The sequence below is a fragment of the Nuphar pumila genome, chromosome 15 (genome assembly GCF_984573655.1).
Source record: "Nuphar pumila chromosome 15, dmNupPumi1.hap1.1, whole genome shotgun sequence".
Lineage (NCBI taxonomy): Eukaryota > Viridiplantae > Streptophyta > Magnoliopsida > Nymphaeales > Nymphaeaceae > Nuphar > Nuphar pumila.
Genome location: NC_143263.1, coordinates 9,721,092 through 9,743,134, shown reverse-complemented (window position 1 = coordinate 9,743,134; position 22,043 = coordinate 9,721,092). Strand labels below are relative to the sequence as shown.

The 22,043-nt window shown below is 36.7% G+C and overlaps 1 protein-coding gene across 6 annotated transcripts in view; it reads right to left on the bottom strand.

Annotated features, from left to right (window-relative positions):
- Window positions 1-6,995, bottom strand: part of LOC149814427 (rho GTPase-activating protein 6-like) — a 47,172-nt gene extending 40,177 nt beyond the window's left edge. For 2 of the 6 annotated variants that reach the window (XR_016427819.1, XM_089988346.1), the window contains exons 1-3: window positions 6,668-6,991; window positions 4,950-4,986; window positions 4,144-4,220 (exon numbers count right to left, since the gene is read on the bottom strand). Coding sequence is in view for 3 of the 6 variants with exons in the window: in XM_089988346.1 (XP_089844472.1) it covers window positions 4,144-4,220; window positions 4,950-4,986; window positions 6,668-6,721 (168 nt within the window). In the remaining 3 variants the exon portion in view is untranslated. Of the gene's footprint in view, window positions 1-4,143; window positions 4,244-4,949; window positions 4,987-6,667 lie in introns of those variants that run through there. The other 4 variants (XM_089988347.1, XM_089988350.1, XM_089988348.1 and 1 more) reach the window with 4 other exon arrangements.
- Window positions 6,996-22,043: the final 15,048 nt, after the last annotated feature.

Genomic DNA, 22,043 nt, shown 5'->3' with positions numbered 1-22,043 from the left:
AAATTGGTTTCATTACTTTTGACTTTTATTATGGTAGTAAGATTAATGTCTCTCAAGTTTATCATGTTATATCTCTTACTATGAATCTTATCTTTGTTGGTTAAATTACCAAACTTAATTGTAATGTTACCTTTTTCTTGTGTGGTGCAAGATCAGTTGTCAAAGAAGAATATTGAGATTGGTCATGCACGAGGAGACATGTACTACTTCAACTGACTTGATATGAGAGAGCAGGAGAGATCTGGGATCATATCAGGAGCTTTAGTCACAGATGAGTTTGTTTTATGGCACCAGAGACGGGGACATATTTTCATCTCTAAGTTGCAGAAGTTAATGTCATGAGGAAGTATTGGCGGGCCTCAGTAGTTAGTTGTGTTCAATCATGTTTGAGACTGTGAGAGTTATAGGTTGGCAAAGGATCATGCCTTGCCATTTGGGTCTAATGATAGGGAGTCAGAAAGTCCTTTTGATCGTGTACACTCCGATGTATGGGGTCCTTCGTCGGTCTTGTCAAAAGAGGGATCATCATATTTTGTTGCTTTCATAGATGATTGTACAAGATTTATTTGGTTATATTTTATGAAAAATAAAAATAAACTTTTTGAGATCTTTAAGAGCTTTTGTGTTATGATTGGAAATCAATTTAAGGACTAAGATTAAAAACTTTTAACTAACTCTGGTGGTGAATATGTCAGTTGTGTAATTGAAAAGTTCTTGCAGGAGAAAGGTATAGACTATGAAAAACTTTGTTCATACGAGTGTTGTGAAAAGCGTTGAGGCGTAGCAAGGCGCTCAAACAAAAACCGAGGCGAGGCGTAAGCCTCGAGGCGTAAAGCATAAGCCTAAAAAAAATTTTTGAAAACTTTAAAAAAATTATAAAAAAAATATCTAAAAATACAAATAAATAAAGAAATGCTTTATTGATGAATAAGAAATAGAAAATCTCAAATAAGTACTAAAAATATGAGATTAACATATAAAAGTAACTAAAAACTGATTACATAACTGGAAAATATATGAGATTAACCAAAAAAAAGTTAAAATATACTAAGAAACTGATTACATAACTGGAAAAATATATGAGATTAACCTACAAAAGTTAAAATATATGAGATTATTCTAAAAAATATGAGATTAACATATAAAAGTAACTAAAAAATGATTACATAACTTGAAAATATATGAGACTAACCAACAAAAGATAAAATATACTAAGAAACAGATTACATAACTGGAAAATATATGAGATTAACCAACAAAAGATAAAATATACTAAGAAACAGATTACATAACTGGAAAATATATGAGATTAACCAACAAAAGTTAAAATATATGAGATTATTCTAAAAAATATGAGATTAACATATAAAAGTAACTAAAAAACTGATTACATAACTGGAAAATATATGAGATTAACCAACAAAAGTTAAAATATACTAAGAAACTGATTACATAACTAAAATAACTGAAAATTATATGAGATTAACCTACAAAAGTTAAAATATATGAGATTATTCTAAAAAATATGAGATTAACATATAAAAGTAACTAAAAACTGATTACATAACTGAAAAATATATGAGATTAACCAACAAAAGTTAAAATATATTAAGAAACTAATTACATAACTGAAATAACTGAAAAATATACAAGATTAACCAACAAAAGTTAAAATATAGTAATATACTAAGAAACTGATTACATAACTGAAATAACTGGAAAATATATGAGATTAACCTACAAAAATCGTGTTGATCATGTCTCAGAAATCTTGTTGTAAAAAAAAAATTTGTGCCTTGAGGCATAGAGGGCCGCGCCTCAAGGCGAGGCACGCCTTTTGTGCCTCAAGGCACATTTTTTATAACACTGGTTCATACACTTCTGAGCAAAATGGAGTGATTGAAAGGAAAAATATTAAAATAGACATATCTTGAAGAAAGCAGAGCTCTTCTCTTTGGAGGTGAAATGCCCAAAGTGTTTTGGGCATATCCAGTTCAGTTGAGTATCTATTAGATAAACCGCATGACCTCAAGTATGCTCAAAGGTATATCCCCATTTCAAAAAATATATAGAACTCCAAATTATAATATGATGAGAGTATTATGATGTATATGTTTTGTTCTTCTACCAGATACATATAGAAACAAATTGTCCCTAGAACTGTTAATTGTTGCTTTCATGGTTTTGCCAATGGTCAAAAGGGTTACAAATGACATGATCATATTGGAAAGAGTGTGGGTATCCCAATATGTCATCATTCATGAGGATATGTCAAATTTCAGCCAGAGTGGAGATAAAACAAGAGATGAGTCTCATTTGTCTTTCCTGGTTTCTTTTGGTGAAAGAGAGCGTGTGAATGAAAAGGTGGAGGTTCAAAGGGAGCAGGTTCAGCCAAGAGATGGTTGGTTTGGAAAAACCACTTATGAAGACATGAAAATGTTTTCGAGATCCCTTTCTTGGATCAGGTAGAGGTAGAGCTAGTGAGAAGAAATGTCAATTCTGATCATATTCCTTTGTTAGTTGAATCCTGCCACTCAAATTTAGAGTCTTTTTCTGATTTATCAACTTATTTTCCTAATATTTCTTAAGTAGAAGCTCTAGAACTTTGTTTTTGTATGAGTTTTTCTCCCATAAACATCGTGCATTTTTGGCATTGATTAATTCTTATGTCGAGCCTGAGTCTTCCGTAGAGGCAACTGAAAAAGAGGAGTGGCAAAGAGCTATGACCGAAGAAATGAGAAAACTTGAGAGGATGCAAGCATGAAAATTGATAAAACCTCGACCAAGAAAGAATATTGTTGGGAGCAAGTGGATTTATAAGATAAAGACCAAGGCAAATGGGTCAATTGAAAGATATAACGCAAGAATAGTAGCCAAGGGTTATAGTCAGCAGTTTGTAATTGATTTTGCTCAAACATTTTGTCCCGTGGCTCATATGACCACTATTTGTACGTTGCTCGTTGTGACTGCAGTACGACAGTAAAATCTGCGACAATTAGATGTCAGGAATGCCTTCTTGAATGAAGCCTTGGAAGAGAAGGTGTTTATGTAACATCCACAAGGATATTCAGATCCAAAGAGTAGAGTTTGCAGACTATGCAGAGCGCTACATGGACTCAAACAGGCACCACGAGCCTAGTTTGAGAAGTTTAGCTCAGTAGTGAAATATCTTGGATTTAAGAAAAGCTATCATGAGCCTGCCTTGTTTGTCTATTCCTCTTTGCTTGGAAAATACATATTACTTCTCTACTATGTCACATAGGTGCGGGTGTGGATACGAGTGCAGATGCGGCGATACAGCACTTTAAAAAAACTTGGGTGTGGGGAGGGTATATATATAGAGAGAGAGAGAGAGAATTGAACATATTAGGTCCCATTTTTTGTTATGCATCGTTATGTCCCATAGTTTTGAAGTGTTTTATGATAGATTTGAACCTTTATATGTGTTTAGCATGCTTGATTTAGTGGGAATCGACTCTTGGATCATGTTTTTTCGATGAAAAACATGTTTTTATGAGCCGAGAAAAACTGGTACCTTCATAGCCATTGATTTTGGATCACCGGAAAACCCTGTATACAGGCCAAATTCCGATGATCCAAAATTTGGTTCCTACTAAACAAAACCTATAGATTACATCTATGGTGTTAGATGTGAAAAAAATGCCAAAAACGATGATTTTTGTGGGGGGTAAAATGGGGCAGAACGAGAAGGTGGGCAGGAGCATTATATATATATAGAGTGTGCATTTATGTATTTATATATACAATATAGATAAAATTAGACTTGGTTAGGGTTAAATGAATCTACTTTTCCATGAGTATGTATGAAGTGTTGTATCATTTCCGTGAAGTGTCTAAGCATCGTATCGATACGCGATACACATGTTAAGTGAAGTGTTCGAGCGACATAGGCGTCCAGTCATGTCTTGTTGTTGTGCTCATGTCCATGTCATTAGCTCTCTTGCACTCAACATATAAGATGTTTTCCAAATATTTGTTGTGTCTAAGTTCTAACAGTTACAACTATTCCTGACATTCTAAAGCATTGAACCAATCACAAGGAACAAGTTTTCAGCCTAAACAATAACCCAATTCAACAATCCAAAATGCATCAAACATATAAACAATTATGGCAATGCTCACCGGGTCACTTTTAAAGAACACCAATGACGTCCGTGTAAGTATGAACCAGCGTTTCTTCCATGATTTCCAACCAATGCCTATAAGAAACAAGACCATGTAACTACAAGATAGTGCAAAACAAAACAAAACATCCAAACAAAAATTTAAAAACAGAACTACTAATAATAGTACCTTATTTTAAGCCACTTTTTGTAGGTTTTTGTTTCTTTTGTATTTTAAATACTTTACAAACTTATTTCCTTATATTTTTGCAAGAAAATTGACACAAAACCTATTTTTTATCTTTCTTATTATTTTTATATTTTTAAATTTTTAAAACTCCCAAAAAAAATTTTTTAAAATCCAATTTTTGAAAATCTCTCCGAGAAAAACCCTCACCAAGAAATTACCTTGAATGATATAGGTGACTATATATATATACATATATATAGGAGTACCTACGGGCCAGCCCAGCCTGTCTAGGCCCATGGGCCCAACTGGCAGCCCAAGAGCCGAATCTTTTGATCATAGGCCTGCTCAAACCAGATTTCATGGGTCGGGCTTGACCAAGCCCAACACAATCAGTGACCCATTAAAATAGCAGGTAGAGCTGGGTCAAGTTGGCCCATTGCTCAACCCTACAGTTAAATGAATGAAAATATAGGTTGTAGATCAACCATATAAAGTAGAAAGAAAATCCAAATAGAAGGAAACAAGCAAGGATTGAACATGGTTTGGAAACAAAATGTGTGCAACAAATGGCTGTAGAAACCACATTTATGTGTTCATAAAACCTTCTAAGACAAAATTCAGCATGCCTTGCTTACCTTTTGATGAGATGAAAAGAGGACCGCTCTTAAAAACCTGCACAGAAGGAAAAACAACCATAAATAGAGAAATACAATCAAATAATCTCAATAATGAACAGGTGCAGGTTACTAAAAAGATAAGTTGAGGGACACAGTATTCTGTGTGACATATAATCTAATAATTAAAATTTAATTTGAAAAATCGAGAATGTATTACAGAAAGAACGAATGAAAGAAAAAGAAGAACAATGCCATGTCACAGACACATATACAAGTACGAAACACAATTGGGAACATGACCGTACAACACAAACGCACGCACACACAGACAAATGATCTAGAATGTAGATATTAAAAGTGGGGTGTAGCATAATTTTAATCATTTATACATATGCACAAGCATGACCCTTCCATATAGTGGCATGGAATCCAAATTCTAGCAGAAGACTTTGATGATATCAATGATAGTATGGTAGACTCTTCAGTCTTCACCACACCATTTCACACACCATAAAGATTCCTCATATGAACAAGAAGGCAAAGATTTGTAGATAAATATTACCTTAGAACCATGTCAATTTTCTCAATTCAAGCAACCAAGGCCATCTCAAGGAGCACCACAAGATCAACCTTGGGAAATATTGAAGAACAGCAAATACATTTCAAAGCTTATAACCAGCATTTTGTATGTGTTTCACCAGGCTCGCAATACCATTATATGGTATGGAAGGGATATTATTCCAGTCTCATAGATGAGTTCATGACACAGGCCATATGTTCCAAGTACACTAAATGAACATATAAATGCAAATCAATCTGGCACAACCTAAGCAGCATTAGAGGTGCAAACAATGCTATTATGCACATCGACAAATTTATAGTTTATTTGGTGTCAATTCATCACTCCAAATGCAGAGATGCAGCTTCTAAAACTTTTACAGAACGGAGACCCCTCCCATCCATAGGAAGCTGCTTTGACCCATCCAGTTAATTGGTAAGAAAGCAGGTAAGTATACAAACCACTTCGCTTTACACTGTGCGCTAAGAAGGAGATGGCAAGGAGAAAGGTACAAAGGCAGTCTTGCTTGGCGTGAATGAGCGAATACAGGCCAACGGCCAAGCTACATGAAGATGAGTAATTCTGGCAGATTTCAGTCTACCCTTTGGTCACGTACATGTTTTCTCAGAGAAAACTGACATATAAAATCATTCTCCAATCCAAGTTCGAACAGCAAATAGACTCTCAATTTAAAGAAAGGCAAAAGAACACCTAACAAAATCTCGATTTTCTTCAATGTGCATTGAAGAGAAGCGTTATCGGTTCCAAGTGCTTTTGGCTAACAAGCACATATTATTTCTTCTTCAACAGGCGAAAATTACCATTAATCCTTACACAACTTGCACAGTTTCGTCAATCACCGCTTGGAAAATAAGCTAATAACATTCCTTTTCGAACACACAAACAAAATACGATCCATAGGTAACCAGAAACTCGCATTCCCGCCACTGACATTTCAAAACTACGCAATCTCCTCGCAAACTCACAAAGAAATATCGAAGATAACAGAAATTTCAAATACAAGACACCCTGAAGGCCCCAAATAATCCAGCGAAAAAGGTGAAATGTAACAGAAACATCATCCAAGTAAAAACTCAATCAAGCACGAACGAACAAAAAGAAGAAAAAGCAGAATAAGAGGAAGAAGAAGAGAATTAGGGGTTCGGATGAGTCGCACCGTGTTCGTCCCTCTAGCCCGAGGGCGCTCAAGTGCGGCCAACGGAGCAGACATTTCCTCCGAGACATGCGTCGCTAACCAAACCCTAACTTCTACTCCTCCGGACGATCATCGGGGCTCGAAATCGGAACCAGGGACGCACCGATCTCTCCGGCGACCAACCCGGCCGCATTTCGCCGGAGATTTTTCCGCCGGCGGAGAACCAAACCCCGAGAAACGAGACAGAACTGGCGACGCTAGGGTTTGTGCCGAAGCTTGCAGAAGAAGAATCGTGAGAAGAAGAGGAAGAAGCCAAACCGATCAGAGAGAGAGAGAGAGATTCTGCTTCACTTATTAATAAAGGCGACCCTTTTTTCAAATAGACGACGGTGAACGATTTTTCTTATTTTTTGTTTCTTTTTTTTTTTAATCAACACTCTTCTTTTTCACCCGCGCCTCTTACTTGGGACTGTCATTAAATAGTTAAACACTGTCATTAAGCTTAATCACTTTCTAGACTTCTTACGCACCCCCCTATTGTTTTAAGTATTTCTGAGGAGCCCTCCTCTTGATTGTTATAATTTCTGTTTACCTTTTTAGTTTCGTTTCCACATATAGACGCCAGTGAGGCACTGGTCATGGCGAGCTTCAAAATAACGCCACTGGTAGTGTTTTTAACTTTTCCTTTGTTTTTAGTAATAGAGAACTTGGCTCAAGTTGTGCTTTGTGTATCTCTGGGTTTACCAAGCTTAGTGTCAACATCGATCTCACAAAGATACGAGTATGACCCGACTCATGACACGAGATTGGTATGTGAACACGAAAAATGGGGCGCGAGGACACGGTGGAGAAGTCCAACTCATGTCACCAAGGACACGTGATCCAAAACATGTCTCTGTGATGTAGGTTGTTGGCATTATAGGATCCCCTTTCTTGTTGGTCATGGTCTTGCAATTGGAGTAGTGCTTATTTGAGTTTGTGATATTTTCCTCAACCAGGCCTAACAACTCCACAATGTAGGGCACTCTTTCTGGAATAAACTCTCAATATTTGAGTTGTTGTCTTTTTAACCTTTAAGAATGGTATTAACTCATTGAATTTCACCAATTTTGTTATCTACAATTTTCAAAAAAAAATTTGCATTTTTGTATTCGGATCATTTTAGTATTTGATTTATTTATAATAGATATTAGATTATGTATTCAATCCAATATCCATTTTTTTTTTAGATTAGGATAAGATTTATCTTTTAGAGGATTATCAGATTAAGAAGTTTACACATGTTATTATATATGAGAGATCGTTGTAGATGGTAGAGTTTGATTCACTAAGTATTTTGAACTTGATTTTTCTTTTCTTTCTCTCTCTAAACACTATTATTTTGTTTTTACCCCTTCTTTCTTTCTAAACCCTATTTCATGTTTTGTTTTTCCTAGTTGATAGAGTAATTGATCTTCGCAAATCGGAAAACTGATTTGCATCAATTTTTATCTTTTATTATATATTGCCTGTATTTTTTATTATTTGTACATTTAGTTGTGTACATTTATTAATGCATGAAAAAACCAAGAATCATTTCATTATGCTTTCTTTCTAGCGTGGCAATTTGTTGGCATTTATATTGTTCTATCACTGGACCACAAAAGACCTTTCTTTGTTTTAATGAGCACATGTTGAACTTCTTTTTGTTCTACTTTTCTTTAGTTGGCCGCAATTAAGTTGCTATCAATTGTCTGCATTTCAATGACATTTTAAAGGATAAGTATTTGGTACCCTCAAGGTAAGGGACCCTACTTGGAACTCATAGCAGGAGGTTGTTTTGACCGAATCTAACACCATGAATGTGTTCAGCATGGTCAAAATAGTAAGAATCAATTCTTGGGTCATAGTTATTTGATGTAAAAAATATGATTGTGTGAGGGTTGATAATTTGGTACATTATAAGCCATTGATTTTTTCACCTCTTCAAAATCTTGCATACACATGGGAATAACATGATAGAAGCACCAAATTCTATTAAACTTTCCAATATTTGCTACTAATGAGTAGAAATATCATTTTTCTTCAAAAATCTTTAATTTTTTGTAGCTACACGGTTTGTTTTAGTAGGAAACTTGGTTTGAATCACTTGATTATGACAAGTAATTAGGTATTTAAAGGGCTTAAAAGATCAATAGCCCACAATGTGCCAATTTTTCATAACCCAAAAGATCACATTTTTACTTTAAAAAAGTACTATCCAAAGCTTTGATCCTTGGCAAACAAACCCTGCTCAACATCTATGTGGTCAGATTGAGTCAATACAACTTGCATCTGTGATTTTTAGTTCATTAGTTCCTTACCTTCATTAGTATCCAATATTTTTCATACATATCAGACATGGAGGGTGAGATGTGCAAAAAAAACATTACCACCTAAATGGTATCCCATGCGGTAAGTGGGGTCCTGTGCCAAGCTGAAGGCCCAAGTTCGAATCCCTCTGCCACATGGGGCTTAAAGAGATATCTAGTAGGATCTGCCTAACCCCAGCTTGCCTTTAAAAAAAACTAAAAGTGCAAAAAACATTAAAAGATAAAAAAAAAACATTACAGTTTTTTTACTAGAGGGTTCCTTACCCACGAGGGTAGCAAATTAACCTTATATAAAACATTCATCTTTATCATAAAATATATGAAAAAATGTTGTCTCGTTAAATTTTGAATGTTATATGAAAATATTAGTGTTTTTTTAAACCCCCATATTTTTCTTGCTCACTGTTATTTTTTCACTTTTTAACGAGCTTTAAGTATTTAACTTCTTCAAATAGCAAGTCCTATCACTAGATTTCTATTAGGTGTAACTGCTCACTTTGAGTGCATGTCTTGAAAGTCTGGTTAAAAACCTGCTGGTTCAACCTAATTTGGCTCACACGTTATGCCAAATGTTGTCAGTATCGGTATCGGCCCTGAATAGTTTGGCCAACGATCCAGCTGTATCGGCCAATACCGATAAGTGAATCATTCTGTATCGGCCAAAAAATAATAAAAAAGCATTACATGTCAAATCAGAATGCGGCATGTGTTAAAACCATTAAAATAATATTTAAAAGTATTAAAAAATTAATTTTCATACTTTTTATATTTATTAACAAATACCCCATTCGGGGGGTGATGGGTATCGATTTTCTGCTGATACGATACGTACCAGCCGATACTGACAACATTGAATTGCCAAGGCCAGTTCAGTAAATGAGTTGTGTTGAGGCAAAGGGATGCACGCTTTGCCAACTACCCTTGTTCCTTTAGGGACACTTTAATCATTATAGTATCAGTAGTTGAGTTAGACATTTAGCGATACTCTCATTTATCTTATATTATTCTGAGCACCTCACCAAAGTTTGACCTATCAAGATATGGTGCAAACTTGCATTGCAAGCAGCACTTTGGCAAGTACAAGCTGTCACAAATGACCTGCCCCAAAACCGGACCCGGCCAGGTCCAAGTCCTAGGGCACACCGGACCCGAGTTCTCGAGCAGGTCTTCACAAGACTTTCGCCACTCGCTGACCAATGTGGTGCCGTGCATCTTAGCTTTGAGTCGACGACGCTTCAAGTCAGCTTGCACCCGAATTGATGTTCGGTAGTTTTGGACCCGAAAACCGAATGCATGTTGGACCATGCCCGGATTGTATGTACGGCTAACTCCTCAAGCACGAGGAATGGTGCATGTTTTGATGAGGATACTGACTATGGTGGGCCTAATTTAGCTTGAAGTGGGTGTGTGCGGTGTCGGTGACCTTGTGTTATGGGACACATTCCTTGCTCTGGATTTTTATATTCATCCAACTCTATCAATGTCTTCTCGGTAGTGCCTCCACATGTTTCGATGCTCTTAGCAGTAAAATACCTTAAAACTAACTCTACTACCACTGCCATCTGCATCTTGATCATCTTCAGCTGTTGGGCAAGCTGCCTTGGAGTTCTAACCATAGTCACAAAAGTTAAGAAAGGCAAAATATCGGCAGTAAAAAAACCACGAGAATTTGATTTTTTTTTAAATCTCGCATTTTTTGGAAAAAACTTGGCAATAAAAATATACAAAAACAAATTTTGTAATAAAATATAAATAAAAATAATTAAAAATAAAAACCACATGGTTTTTAAGATAAATGGCCGTTAAAAAAGTAAATATCATATTTAAATTGCAATATTTATGTTTTGATGAAAAAAACTGTGATATTTTGAAAATATCATGAGAAATTGCCATTTTTAACTTTCAGGTAATTTCTCGCGATATTTATGTTTTGATGAAAAAAACGTGATATTTCAAAAATATTGTGAGAAATTGCCATTTTTAACTTTCAGGTAATTTCTCGAGATATTATTACAAGATTTTCAGAAATCTCACAATATTTCTCACTATGGTTCTAACCCAGGCTGGGAGCCTAGAGAAGAACATGTTGGATCAACCCTAGTTGGACCTAACTTTTTTAGGATCCAAGTGGATCTACTCTAACCATATACTTGACCCGTATCCAAACCTAACTGTAGAAACACCTGGTGTAATGTGTTCAACCCTCCTTTACTGACAATAAGAAAAGGAAAAATATTTGCTACTAATGAAGGTATGGAACCAATGAGTTAGAAATCATAGGTGCAAGTTGTATAGACTCAATCTAACCACATACAAAATGGTTTGTTTGCTAATGATCAAGCCTTTGATCATGTTTTTCTGATGCTATTTTAGTTTTAGTTTAATAAAATATATTCTTAATATTAAAAATATTCAAAAAATTATTAATTAAAAAATAAAAATCATGTGTCCCCATGTCCCATATTTGAAAAATGTTTTGTACTTTTGAGTCGAATCCAAATCCTGCATGTTCGAGTCCACGAATCATTGTGAAGTAGAATCTAGAATGCAACTATGCAAGATGAGATAATATTTCTACCTTCATATCCATGGGTATTAAGTTCAATAAGTCTCTCAAATAACTGAGTCACACCTGCATTATTAATCCATGGAAACAGTCACAAGCAGATTGATACAACAGGAGAGGCATCCACACTATGTCATCAGTACTTGTCACTAAGAGAGTCAGTACTGATCAAGGTAAAAAAAAAAACAGAATGCCCTGAAAAAATTTACCAGTAAAATAGGATATCTAGTCTTTAATTAGGTTAGAGAAATTAGGGTTAGTCTACTGTTTGGAAGGTTAGATGTGCATTTGAAATGTCCAAAACTTTAGGTCCACATTTGAGGTAAGTCCAAAAGATAGGTTCATTTCTCAATGACTTTGCTGAAATTTATAGCAAACAGTAATAAAATTCAAATTCTTGAACGAGGAAACAACAAAACTCCAGCCCTATTATGAGTACCAATATTCTGCTTCTATAATTTCCTTTGTATACATTCCCCAATAACAACTTGCTAGGCTCCATACTATGCAGTAAAGGACCAACCTTGTTGGTACCTCCCTACAGTCCAACATGGGGATGGCCACTTATTCAGTGGAGGCCCCAAAGCCAACCAAATGAAGCCTTTGTGGGGTCCAATAAGGACACATTCTTGTTTTGGATGTTGATGGTCCAATATGGTTTGGATATTATCCATTTCCAAAACTCATTTCAACACCATTGGGAGGGAGACTTACTTTACAACATGGCCAACTAAGCTTACCTAACACCAATACTTTTCTTTTGTTCTCAATCATGGAAACTGGACCAATCTTGCCTTTGGTTAAGGAGCCACTGCCCTAATCATCCATTCAACCTCCTCCCCCCCCCACCCCCCGCCCCAACCACCACCACCCCAACTAATGCCTTTGAAAACAAGGCACAGGTCCATGTCTTCCAACTTCAGCTTGAGGGCCTCATTTTCTTCAATTCCCAGTGCTGCAAGGATAGCATGTCTACCATGCTTTTGACATCAAATAATGTATTTTATGCGAGTATAATTGCGCAATTATCAGCGCATTGGATTACTGATTCGCGCTCTAAAACAGCAGCAAATGAGGTCAAGGAGGTTCAGTTTAGAGTCATATGGTGGACCCGAGATGGAGAAATGATGCATCCAGCCCGATAGATGAATGATAATCAACAGGTTGGCATCCGAGGACACCAGTGGACCCATTGCTCCTAACTCATAACCACCAGGTCCACCACCAAGTCATAACTGACACCTAAACTAGTCATTAGTGAACATTTATGGGTTTATCATGCTTGTACCATTGTACCAATCTATTGTCCAATCTCAAGGAAGTCGCTCATTGGAACATGAAAGGTACAATAGTATAACAAATTAGTAGTACTTATGGGTGAGAGACATAAGATCATCTTTTATATATATATATATATATATATATAAAATGCGCTTGTTCTGCCCCGTTAGGCCCTTGAAAAATTGTAGTTTTTGGTATTTTCTCACATCTAACACCATAGATGTGATCTATATGTTTTGTTTAGTAAGAACAGACTTTTGAATCACTGTAATCTGACCTGTATATGGGTTTTTCAGGCGATCCAAAATCAATGGCTATGAAGGCATCAATTTTTTGTGGCTCATAAAAATATATTTTATCGTAAAAAAACATGATCTAAAAGTCGATTCTCACTAAGTAGAGCATTCTAAGCACATCTAAAGATTCAGAACTATCATAAAACACTTCAAACTATGAGACCTGATGGGGGCAGAAAGAGAAAGGAGGGTCTAATATGTTCAATTTTTTTTTTCTCTCTCTCTCTCTCTCTTATATATATATATAATGAAGAGAGACCACCGTTATGGTTCATACTTTCCGTTATATATGGTCCAAAAAGTGCCACATTGACTGTGACCGGTTTTGAGATGCTAGTTGGATCCAAACCCCTTTCCTGCCTAATTTCAGAACTGTGCACCAAACAGATTCCCTTTATTTTCTTATGGGTAAATATTGACTACTAATGAAAGTAAGGAATTATTGTATGGAAATCACTATGTTCTTCAAAATTTTCCAATTTTTTTTATATCATGTAATTTTACATGGTTTGTTTAGTAGGAAACTTGTTTTGAATCATGTGATTATGACAAGTAATTAGGTTTTTAAAGAGGTTAAAAAATCAACGGCCCACGGTGTGCCAAAATTTCATAACTCAAAATATCACATTATTTAAACTATTAAAATAATGTTGTATGTGTGGTATCCGAGTCAGCGTGTCGGCTCATGCCAAAATGGCATGTCCCTGTGACGGAATCTAGAATTTGATGCTTTCCTTGATCAGTGTAGCAGTTCAACATTGGGCCTTCGGGCCCTTAGGTTGGGCATTTACTATAACTAAAGGATAATTCCAAGGCTTTTTTTTTTCTGACATAGAAAGCTGGGGTTAGGCAGACGCCGCAGACCCCTACCTGTTTATTGAAATGATAACAGTAATTACATATTTACAATGAAGGAATTCATGCTAGACTCAAATGAGACCAGTGTCTGTCGTCGTTTGTGGTAGCCATGATAGCAAGAGATTTTGCTTCTCTATTACGCTCCTTGGGAACAAACAGAACTACAACCCGATGAAAACGATATAAACATTGAGTGAGCTGCACCATGAAACCATTCACTCTTCATCTTCCTTCCAAACTTTGATTAATATGAATCACCAATTCCCTTCCAGATGATTTCAGTATGATACTAGCCTAAGCAGAAAGAGTGTTCAAAATCCATATCCAACATTTGATTTTTTTCTCTATGTATTGGACACATCATCAATTCACCAACCTACCTTCAAAAGACGTCCTTGAGCATTTCAAATTACATATCCTACCTGCCATTGATCCCGATACATGCTAAAAGTATTGATCTGGATCCAATTCGCAGGCAATGGGGTCCATTAATTGGCCCGCATAGTACTATCTCCAAACTATCAAATGGTCTGTATCGTTACATACCCTTAGCACATGTTCCCTTGTGGTAGCGAAACACATCTGTCGAATCTGATTTCTTGAGAACCTAATGATCAGATTTTGAATAATTGCTAGCCTCTCACCTCAATGGTGTCCTGATTTTTCTTTTTTCAGGCCAACGGAAATCTCCCAACCCCGAGTATATTGGCGAGCACGGATCCCGTCATTTGACATAGAATGGGTTTCATACTACATTCAGTCCTAGCCATCCAATCAATGGCTAGGATTAGTCCAGATTTTCACCTGAATGCGGAGTACTGATCCTAACCGTCCATATGATTCAGCTGGACAACTATGTCAAAGGATGGGATCCTTTTTGTATATTTGTAGGCATCTGATTAGTAAAACCTTGAGACCCCTCATGTGCACTAGGGACTATACCCAGCTTTGACCTTTTGTAGCAAGGGACTGACCCCATGGGTTTCAAACTGTGGTCAAAAGGTTAGGTGAAAGCCACTGTCGCCCAATGTTAGTATCGGTATCGGCCCTGAATCTTTTGGCCAACGATTCAGGTGAATCGGCTGATACCGATTCTCAAGTAAATCGTACTGAATCGGCTAAAAAACAATTAAAAGATATTTTGTCACGTGCCAAAGCTACTAAAATAATATTAAAGTAATATTAAAAATCAATTGTAAGCACTTTTTTACATTTATTAAAAATTAGCTGATTCAGGTTAGTATCGTTTTGATTTTCTGCTGATATGATACTTATCGGCCTGTACAGGGCCATACACACCAATACTGGCAACATTGTTGTAGCAGTGTCGCCCCTTTTAGGTCAGGCTCAAGAAAACTTTTTTTTTTTTTTTGAAAGGCAAGCTGGGGTTCGGCAGACCCCTACCAGATATTTCTTAAGCCCCATGTGGCAGAGGGATTCGAACCTGGGCATTCAGCTGGCGAGTTTTTAAACAGCACTTTGGATATATATATTTTCCTGATAGCGTTCTATTTCTGAACCAAACTTTTGTGATCAATAATTGGTGAACAGTTTCTTAGAAAGGGTTCGGTCTTTCTTTATTGTCACAAAAGGAAACCGTATGGCCGTGCTTTCTGCATGCGCTAGGCACAGTATTTTCACACGATAACATCTTCATAAGAAAATAAACGGTATGGTAATGTTTTCCAATGTTATGTTTTTTTTATCATTTATTGCATTATTGGATAAAACCATTATCTGTTCCATAGCTTGGAGCCGTGGAACCATGTTTTTTAAAAAAAAAGAACTTTCAAGACTGTATTTTTTAATTATAAAAAGGATTATATATAAATATATTAGTAATGATAGGGTGCTCTTGGAGCACCTACTCCCATCTAGCATAAGTATAAGTTATATCTTCTCAATCAGGCTTCAAAGACGCATTCAACATAGTTTATTTGATAGAAATCAGGCTTTGGATTGTTTTTTTGACACAAAATAAGGTTTTTTAGGTCTTAAATTTTGATACATTCACTACAAAAAAACAGTTGATTAGCGACGGAATTTAGCGACGGAGTTATATCGTCGCTACTTAGCGACGGATTAACGAGAGAAATGAATCCGTCGCTATATTTGTAGAATTTTACGAAACTAGCGACAGATTATATTCCATCGCAAAATCCGTCGCTAAGTAGTGACGGATTGTGCGAGAGAATATTTTGTCACAATAAATACGGCAGTTAGCGACGGAATTGCGACGGCTAAAATTCCGTCGCAACATAGCGACGGCCTAGGCGACGAAATATTTTCTGTCGCCTTTTTGTTTTTTGAATTACGATGGCTTACCGACGGAATTAATCCGTCGCTAAATGTCGCATTACCCCTAATCCCAGCCCTCTTTTTCCTTTCTTCTTTCGCTGCTCCCGCTCGCCGCCCTCTCCCTCCTGCCGCCCTCTTCCTTCGGCCGCCTTATACATCCCGTCGACCTCTCTGCCGGCCCCCACCGTTCGCCGGAAGTCGATCTCCGTCAACCTTCCGCTGCCGCCGCCCGGAGCAACCGCAGGTATTTCACCGTTAAATGGATTGGGGGTCGACCCCCTGCGTTTTCCGGCAGGGGGTCGACTCCGCCAGGCGGTCGACCCCGGTAGGTGGTCGACCCCCTGCCGTGTCCGGCCGGGGGTCGACCCCCCGCCGTGTCCGGCCGGGGGTCGACCCTCCGCCGTGTCCGACCGGGGGTCGACCCCTTGGTTTCTTGCTCTTCTTTTTCTTTTTTCAGAAATTAGGGTTTTTATTTTATTTTCATTGTTTAGTTTTCTTTGATTTTCATTGATTAGGATTTTTTATTTTGATTTTCATTTATTAGGCAATTGAATCAAATTTCTTAAATTAAGGCTATTTGTAGTTAATTTAATTAGGGTTTTTTATTTGATTTTGTTTTATTAGGGCTTTGAATCAAAATTTAAAAATTAAAGCATTTTATAGTTAATTTGATTAGGGTTTTCTTGGATTTGATTAGAGCTTTTAGAACCATCAAACAAGCCTTAAGAACCATAAATAAGAGTCTAAATAGATGTTTTTATTTTATTTGAATAAATTACAAAAGCCTGTGCACTCTGTTTGCAAAAACTAGCTCAACTTTTAGATTATTACATTGTAGTGCCTGCTTATCCATGATAAAATTCAATAGCCACTTGGTATATAGAATTACTCATTTTCCTTCATTGTTAATATCCACTCTTACGTTCTTTTGTTATTGGAATAAGAGATAAATATTTTAACCTTTTTTTTTCTAACCATATATGGCCAATCAATTAGTTTATAAATAGGCGTGTCCTTTTTATAAATCATTTGTTTAGAGTGAGTTTTTTTTCATGGTGACTTCATTTTAAAACATCATTTTTTTTGCAGATTTCTCAATAGAACTCGCTTGTGCCCCGCCACCCGTGGTAAGTAAGTGACAAAAACAATGCAAATCGGGTAAATACCCGTGGTGAGTAAGTGATGCAAGCGCATCACATGTTATTTAATTTATTGAATGTAACACTTTATTGTTCACACACTCACTTAGTTGTTGATATCTAGGACTGCTTTGTTGGAGTTCGGAGATCATGCTGAGCATGATTTTAATGTATGAATATGGAAGTGTTCTTATTTTTGGAGTACGGAGTCCATGCTATGCATGGTAGTAGTTAGTGGGATATTGAAGTGTGTTTGCTGCAGGTACATGTTTGACATTTGTTTGATATGAATTATTTCGATGTATTGCAATGTTTGATGTGATTGTATCTATGCTTACATGTAGTTACTTTCAATTTGATTATGTCTTCCATGTGAAATTGTATATTGAAAGCATGCTTCAAATGAATGTATCGTGTCATGAATAGTTTGCACATGAAAATATTAAGTTATCAATGCATGCATCATAATTCTTGTGATTGTATGACATCGTATATTGCATGATAAATTTGATATTTTCTTCATCATAGCATTCTGATGGTTCTCTTTTAACTGGTTAGGATACTATTCGTAACATCATACGACAGAATGACTGCAAACCGTGAATGGATGTACCGTAGGATAGTGGACAATGAGTTATCGCATGAATATATGGATGATGTCGACAGTTTTATTGAATTTGCAACGGCAAGTGTCAGTACGGTAGATCCCACAGGTCGGATTAGGTGTCCCTGCAAGATTTGTAAGAATAATCGATTTGTAGAACCTCATGGCGTTAGACATCACCTATACAGGAAGGGTTTTGTGAGTGATTATCAGAACTGGACGTTTCATGGAGAAGAATTTAGAAACGATTTTGATGCACGGGTGAATGTGGTGCACGATAATCCATATACGAATTTGATATTTGATGCTGAAGGAACAGAACTGGGTTCTGCTATGAGTTCTAGTGATGTAAGAACTGCCGTAGATGAAGAATCACCAAACGATGCAGCTAGTAGATTTTATGATTTACTTAGAGATGCTGATGAGCCACTTTGGAACGGTTGTGAGAGTCACACTATCTTGTCTGCAGTTCTTCAACTAATGAATTTGAAGTCCGAGTATAATTTGAGTCAATCATGTTTTGAACGTTTGTGCATGATTGTGAAGAGTATGTTGCCTAAAGATGAGAAATTGTCACAAAATTTCTATCGTGCGAAAGTTATGGTCAACGCTCTAGGTATGGGTTACAAAAAGATTGATGCTTGTCCAAATTACTGCATGTTGTATTTCAAGGAGCAGGAAAACGACATATCATGCCCGTCATGTGGGCATCCTCGGTTCAAGCCAAAGACAAGAGGCAATGGTAGCACGAGATCAAAGGAAGTTTCATACAAGTCGCTCCGCTACTTTCCTATCACTCCTAGATTGCAGCGATTGTATATGTCTTCAAGGACAGCTAAACACATGAGATGGCATGCAAATAAAGTTCGACACGATGAAAATAAGATCACGCATCCTGTTGACGCTGAAACTTGGAAGCACTTTGATCGTACTCATCAGAACTTCGCAATGGAAGTGCGAAATGTTAGACTTGGTCTATGTACAGATGAATTTAATCCATTTGGGGGTAGATCAACTCCATACTCATGTTGGCCAGTATTTGTAACTCCATACAACCTTCCACCAAGCTTGTGTATGAAACGTCCAAATCTTTTCTTGTCTTTGTTGATCCCTGGTCCGACCTCACCTGGCCAAAATCTTGATGTATATCTAAGGCCATTGATTGATGAATTAAAAGTACTGTGGGATGACAGTGTTACCACGTATGATGCCAACAAAAAACAAAATTTCAACATGAAGGCCGTTGTTCTATGGACAATCAGTGACTTCCCTGCATATGGTATGTTATCTGGTTGGAGCACACATGGGAGGTTGGCTTGTCCGTACTGCATGGAGGATTCCAAAGCTTTTAGATTGAGGCATGGAAGGAAGCCTTGCTGGTTTGATTGCCATCGTCGATTTCTACCCAGCGATCATCCGTTCCGACGTCAAAAGAATGCATTTACAGCAGGCACAACTGAAACAGAAGGTCCATCCTCAAGATTGTCTGGCATAGAGATTCTAAGAAGATTGCAATAATTTCCAGATGTATTAACAGATGCCCGCAGTCCTACACCCTTCCGTGGATTTGGGAAGGATCACAATTGGACGAAAAAATCTATTTTTTGGGAACTACCGTATTGGCCGACCCTATTGATACGACATAATTTGGATGTGATGCATGTAGAGAAAAATGTGTTTGATAATGTGTTCAATACAGTAATGAATATTAAAGGAAAAACGAAGGATAATCCGAAGGCCCGTATGGATTTAAAATTAATATGTAAAAGACCAGAATTGGAACTCAAAGAGTATAATGGCAAAGTACTGAAACCAAAGACGAAGTACGTGCTCGGACCTGATCAAATAAAATATGTATGTCAATGGTTGAGACAACTGAGATTTCCAGATGGATATGTCTCTAACATTGCTCGAGCTGTGAAGATTGATGATGGACAGTTATATGGGTTGAAAAGCCATGATTGTCATATCTTTATGCAACGATTGATACCCCTAGCATTCCATGATATGTTAGACAAACCTATATGGGGGGTATTGTCTGTGTTGAGCGGATTTTTCAGAACATTGTGCACATCGGAGGTCGTTGTATCAGATGTAAAGAATCTCGAGGACTCTGTCATCACCACTGTTTGACTGTTAGAAAAGATATTTCCGCCAACATTTTTCGATGTTATGGAACATTTGATCATACATCTGCCATATGAACTAAGGGTTGGTGGCCCTGTGCAATATCGATGGATGTACCCATTTGAAAGGTATATGTTTTTTTATATTTGTCTCTTTAATGACAGATATTTAAAATTTGAAATGTATATTCTTGTCAGATGCATGTTCGACCTAAAAAAAAGGTTCGTAATAAAGCAAGAGTAGAAGGCTCTATTTGTGAGGCGTACACTTTAGAAGAGATTTCAAATTTCTCATCTATGTACTTCGAACCTCATATTCCAACACGTTACACATGCCCGCCCCGTAACGATGATGGAGAACAAGTAACTGTAGCTGACAAGCTATCGATATTTCAACCACTTGGGCATGCATTTGGTAGTTGCCGATCAAGGCTATTGACAGATCGAGAGCAAGATGCAACACACATCTATATTCTTTTTAATTGCTCAGCGATCGACCCATACATCGAGTAAGTATATGTATATGCAACTCAATTATAAATCCTTTTATGTTTTATATGTGGATACATGACTCGGTAATATAAGTATTTGTGGTTTGCAGACGATTTGATCTGGAGTTGCAAAACGAAGTTTCACATCTCACTGATGCAGAAGTATAAAAAGAACGTGAAACTAAGTTTGTGGAGTGGTTGAAACAGTTGGTAAAGAAGCTAACATAAATTTTGTACTTATAAACAACACTAAGTTACTTAATTGATCGTGATCATAATCATTGTTTATGTTTGTGCGTAGGTTCGCAATGGTGATGTTAAAGATCAAGGAATATGTGATTTAGAAAATGGTCCGACAAAAGTTGTGCAATGCTACAACAGGTATATCGTAAATGGTCATCGATTCCATACAAAAGACTACGGTATAAACAAATCAACGATAAATAGTGGCGTGTGTGTCAAGGGTAGCAGCTACGGTGAAAATGAACATGATTACTACGGTGTTATAGAGGAAATAATGGAGTTGACTTACTTAGGCATGAATAACAGGGTTACGATATTCAAGTGTCATTGGTTTGATCCAACTGCAACAAGACTCGACAAAGCTTCAGGCATTATGGATGTGAATCATAAATCCTGGTTTGGAACATATGAACCATTCATATTAGCCTCGCAAGCTCAACAAGTTTATTATACTTCATATCCGAGTATAAAAAAGTCAGATAGAAATGAATGGTGGGCAGTTTGCAAGGTGAAATCCAAACTATACCCCGAGTATGATCAGTTACAGGAAGATGAGTTAGCTGAAGACAGTGATTACTATCAATCAGATGATGTCTGTGACTTCGCTTATGGTCACGATGTTGCGCATGATATGCATGTCATATCTCCATTGGCCGATGAAACATTCATAGAGGAATGTGATCCAAATGATGTACCAAGTGGATGGGCAAACAATGAAGAAGAAGAAGAAGAAGAAGAAAGTCAAACTAGTGACGAGAAAGAATTCTCAAGCTAGTGAGCAAAATCTTATACTACAAACCTCTATTTAAATGCATTGTAATACTTGATGTGAGTTGTATTGCAATACTTGGTGTGAATGATTAAAAATTTTATTTGAATGTATTATAATACTTGATACGAATGATTCGAATGCATTGTAATACTTGATGTGAATGATTTTAATTATCTGAATGTATTATAATTTATGCAATTAACGAATGATTTGAATTAGTGCAATACTTGATGTCAATGATTTGAATTATTTGAATGCATTGCAATGCTTGATGTGAATGACTTGAATGCATTGTAATACTTGATGTGAATTATTTGAATGTATTGTATGACATATGCTATTTGTTAGAATATGGTTCGTGGAGGTTATAGT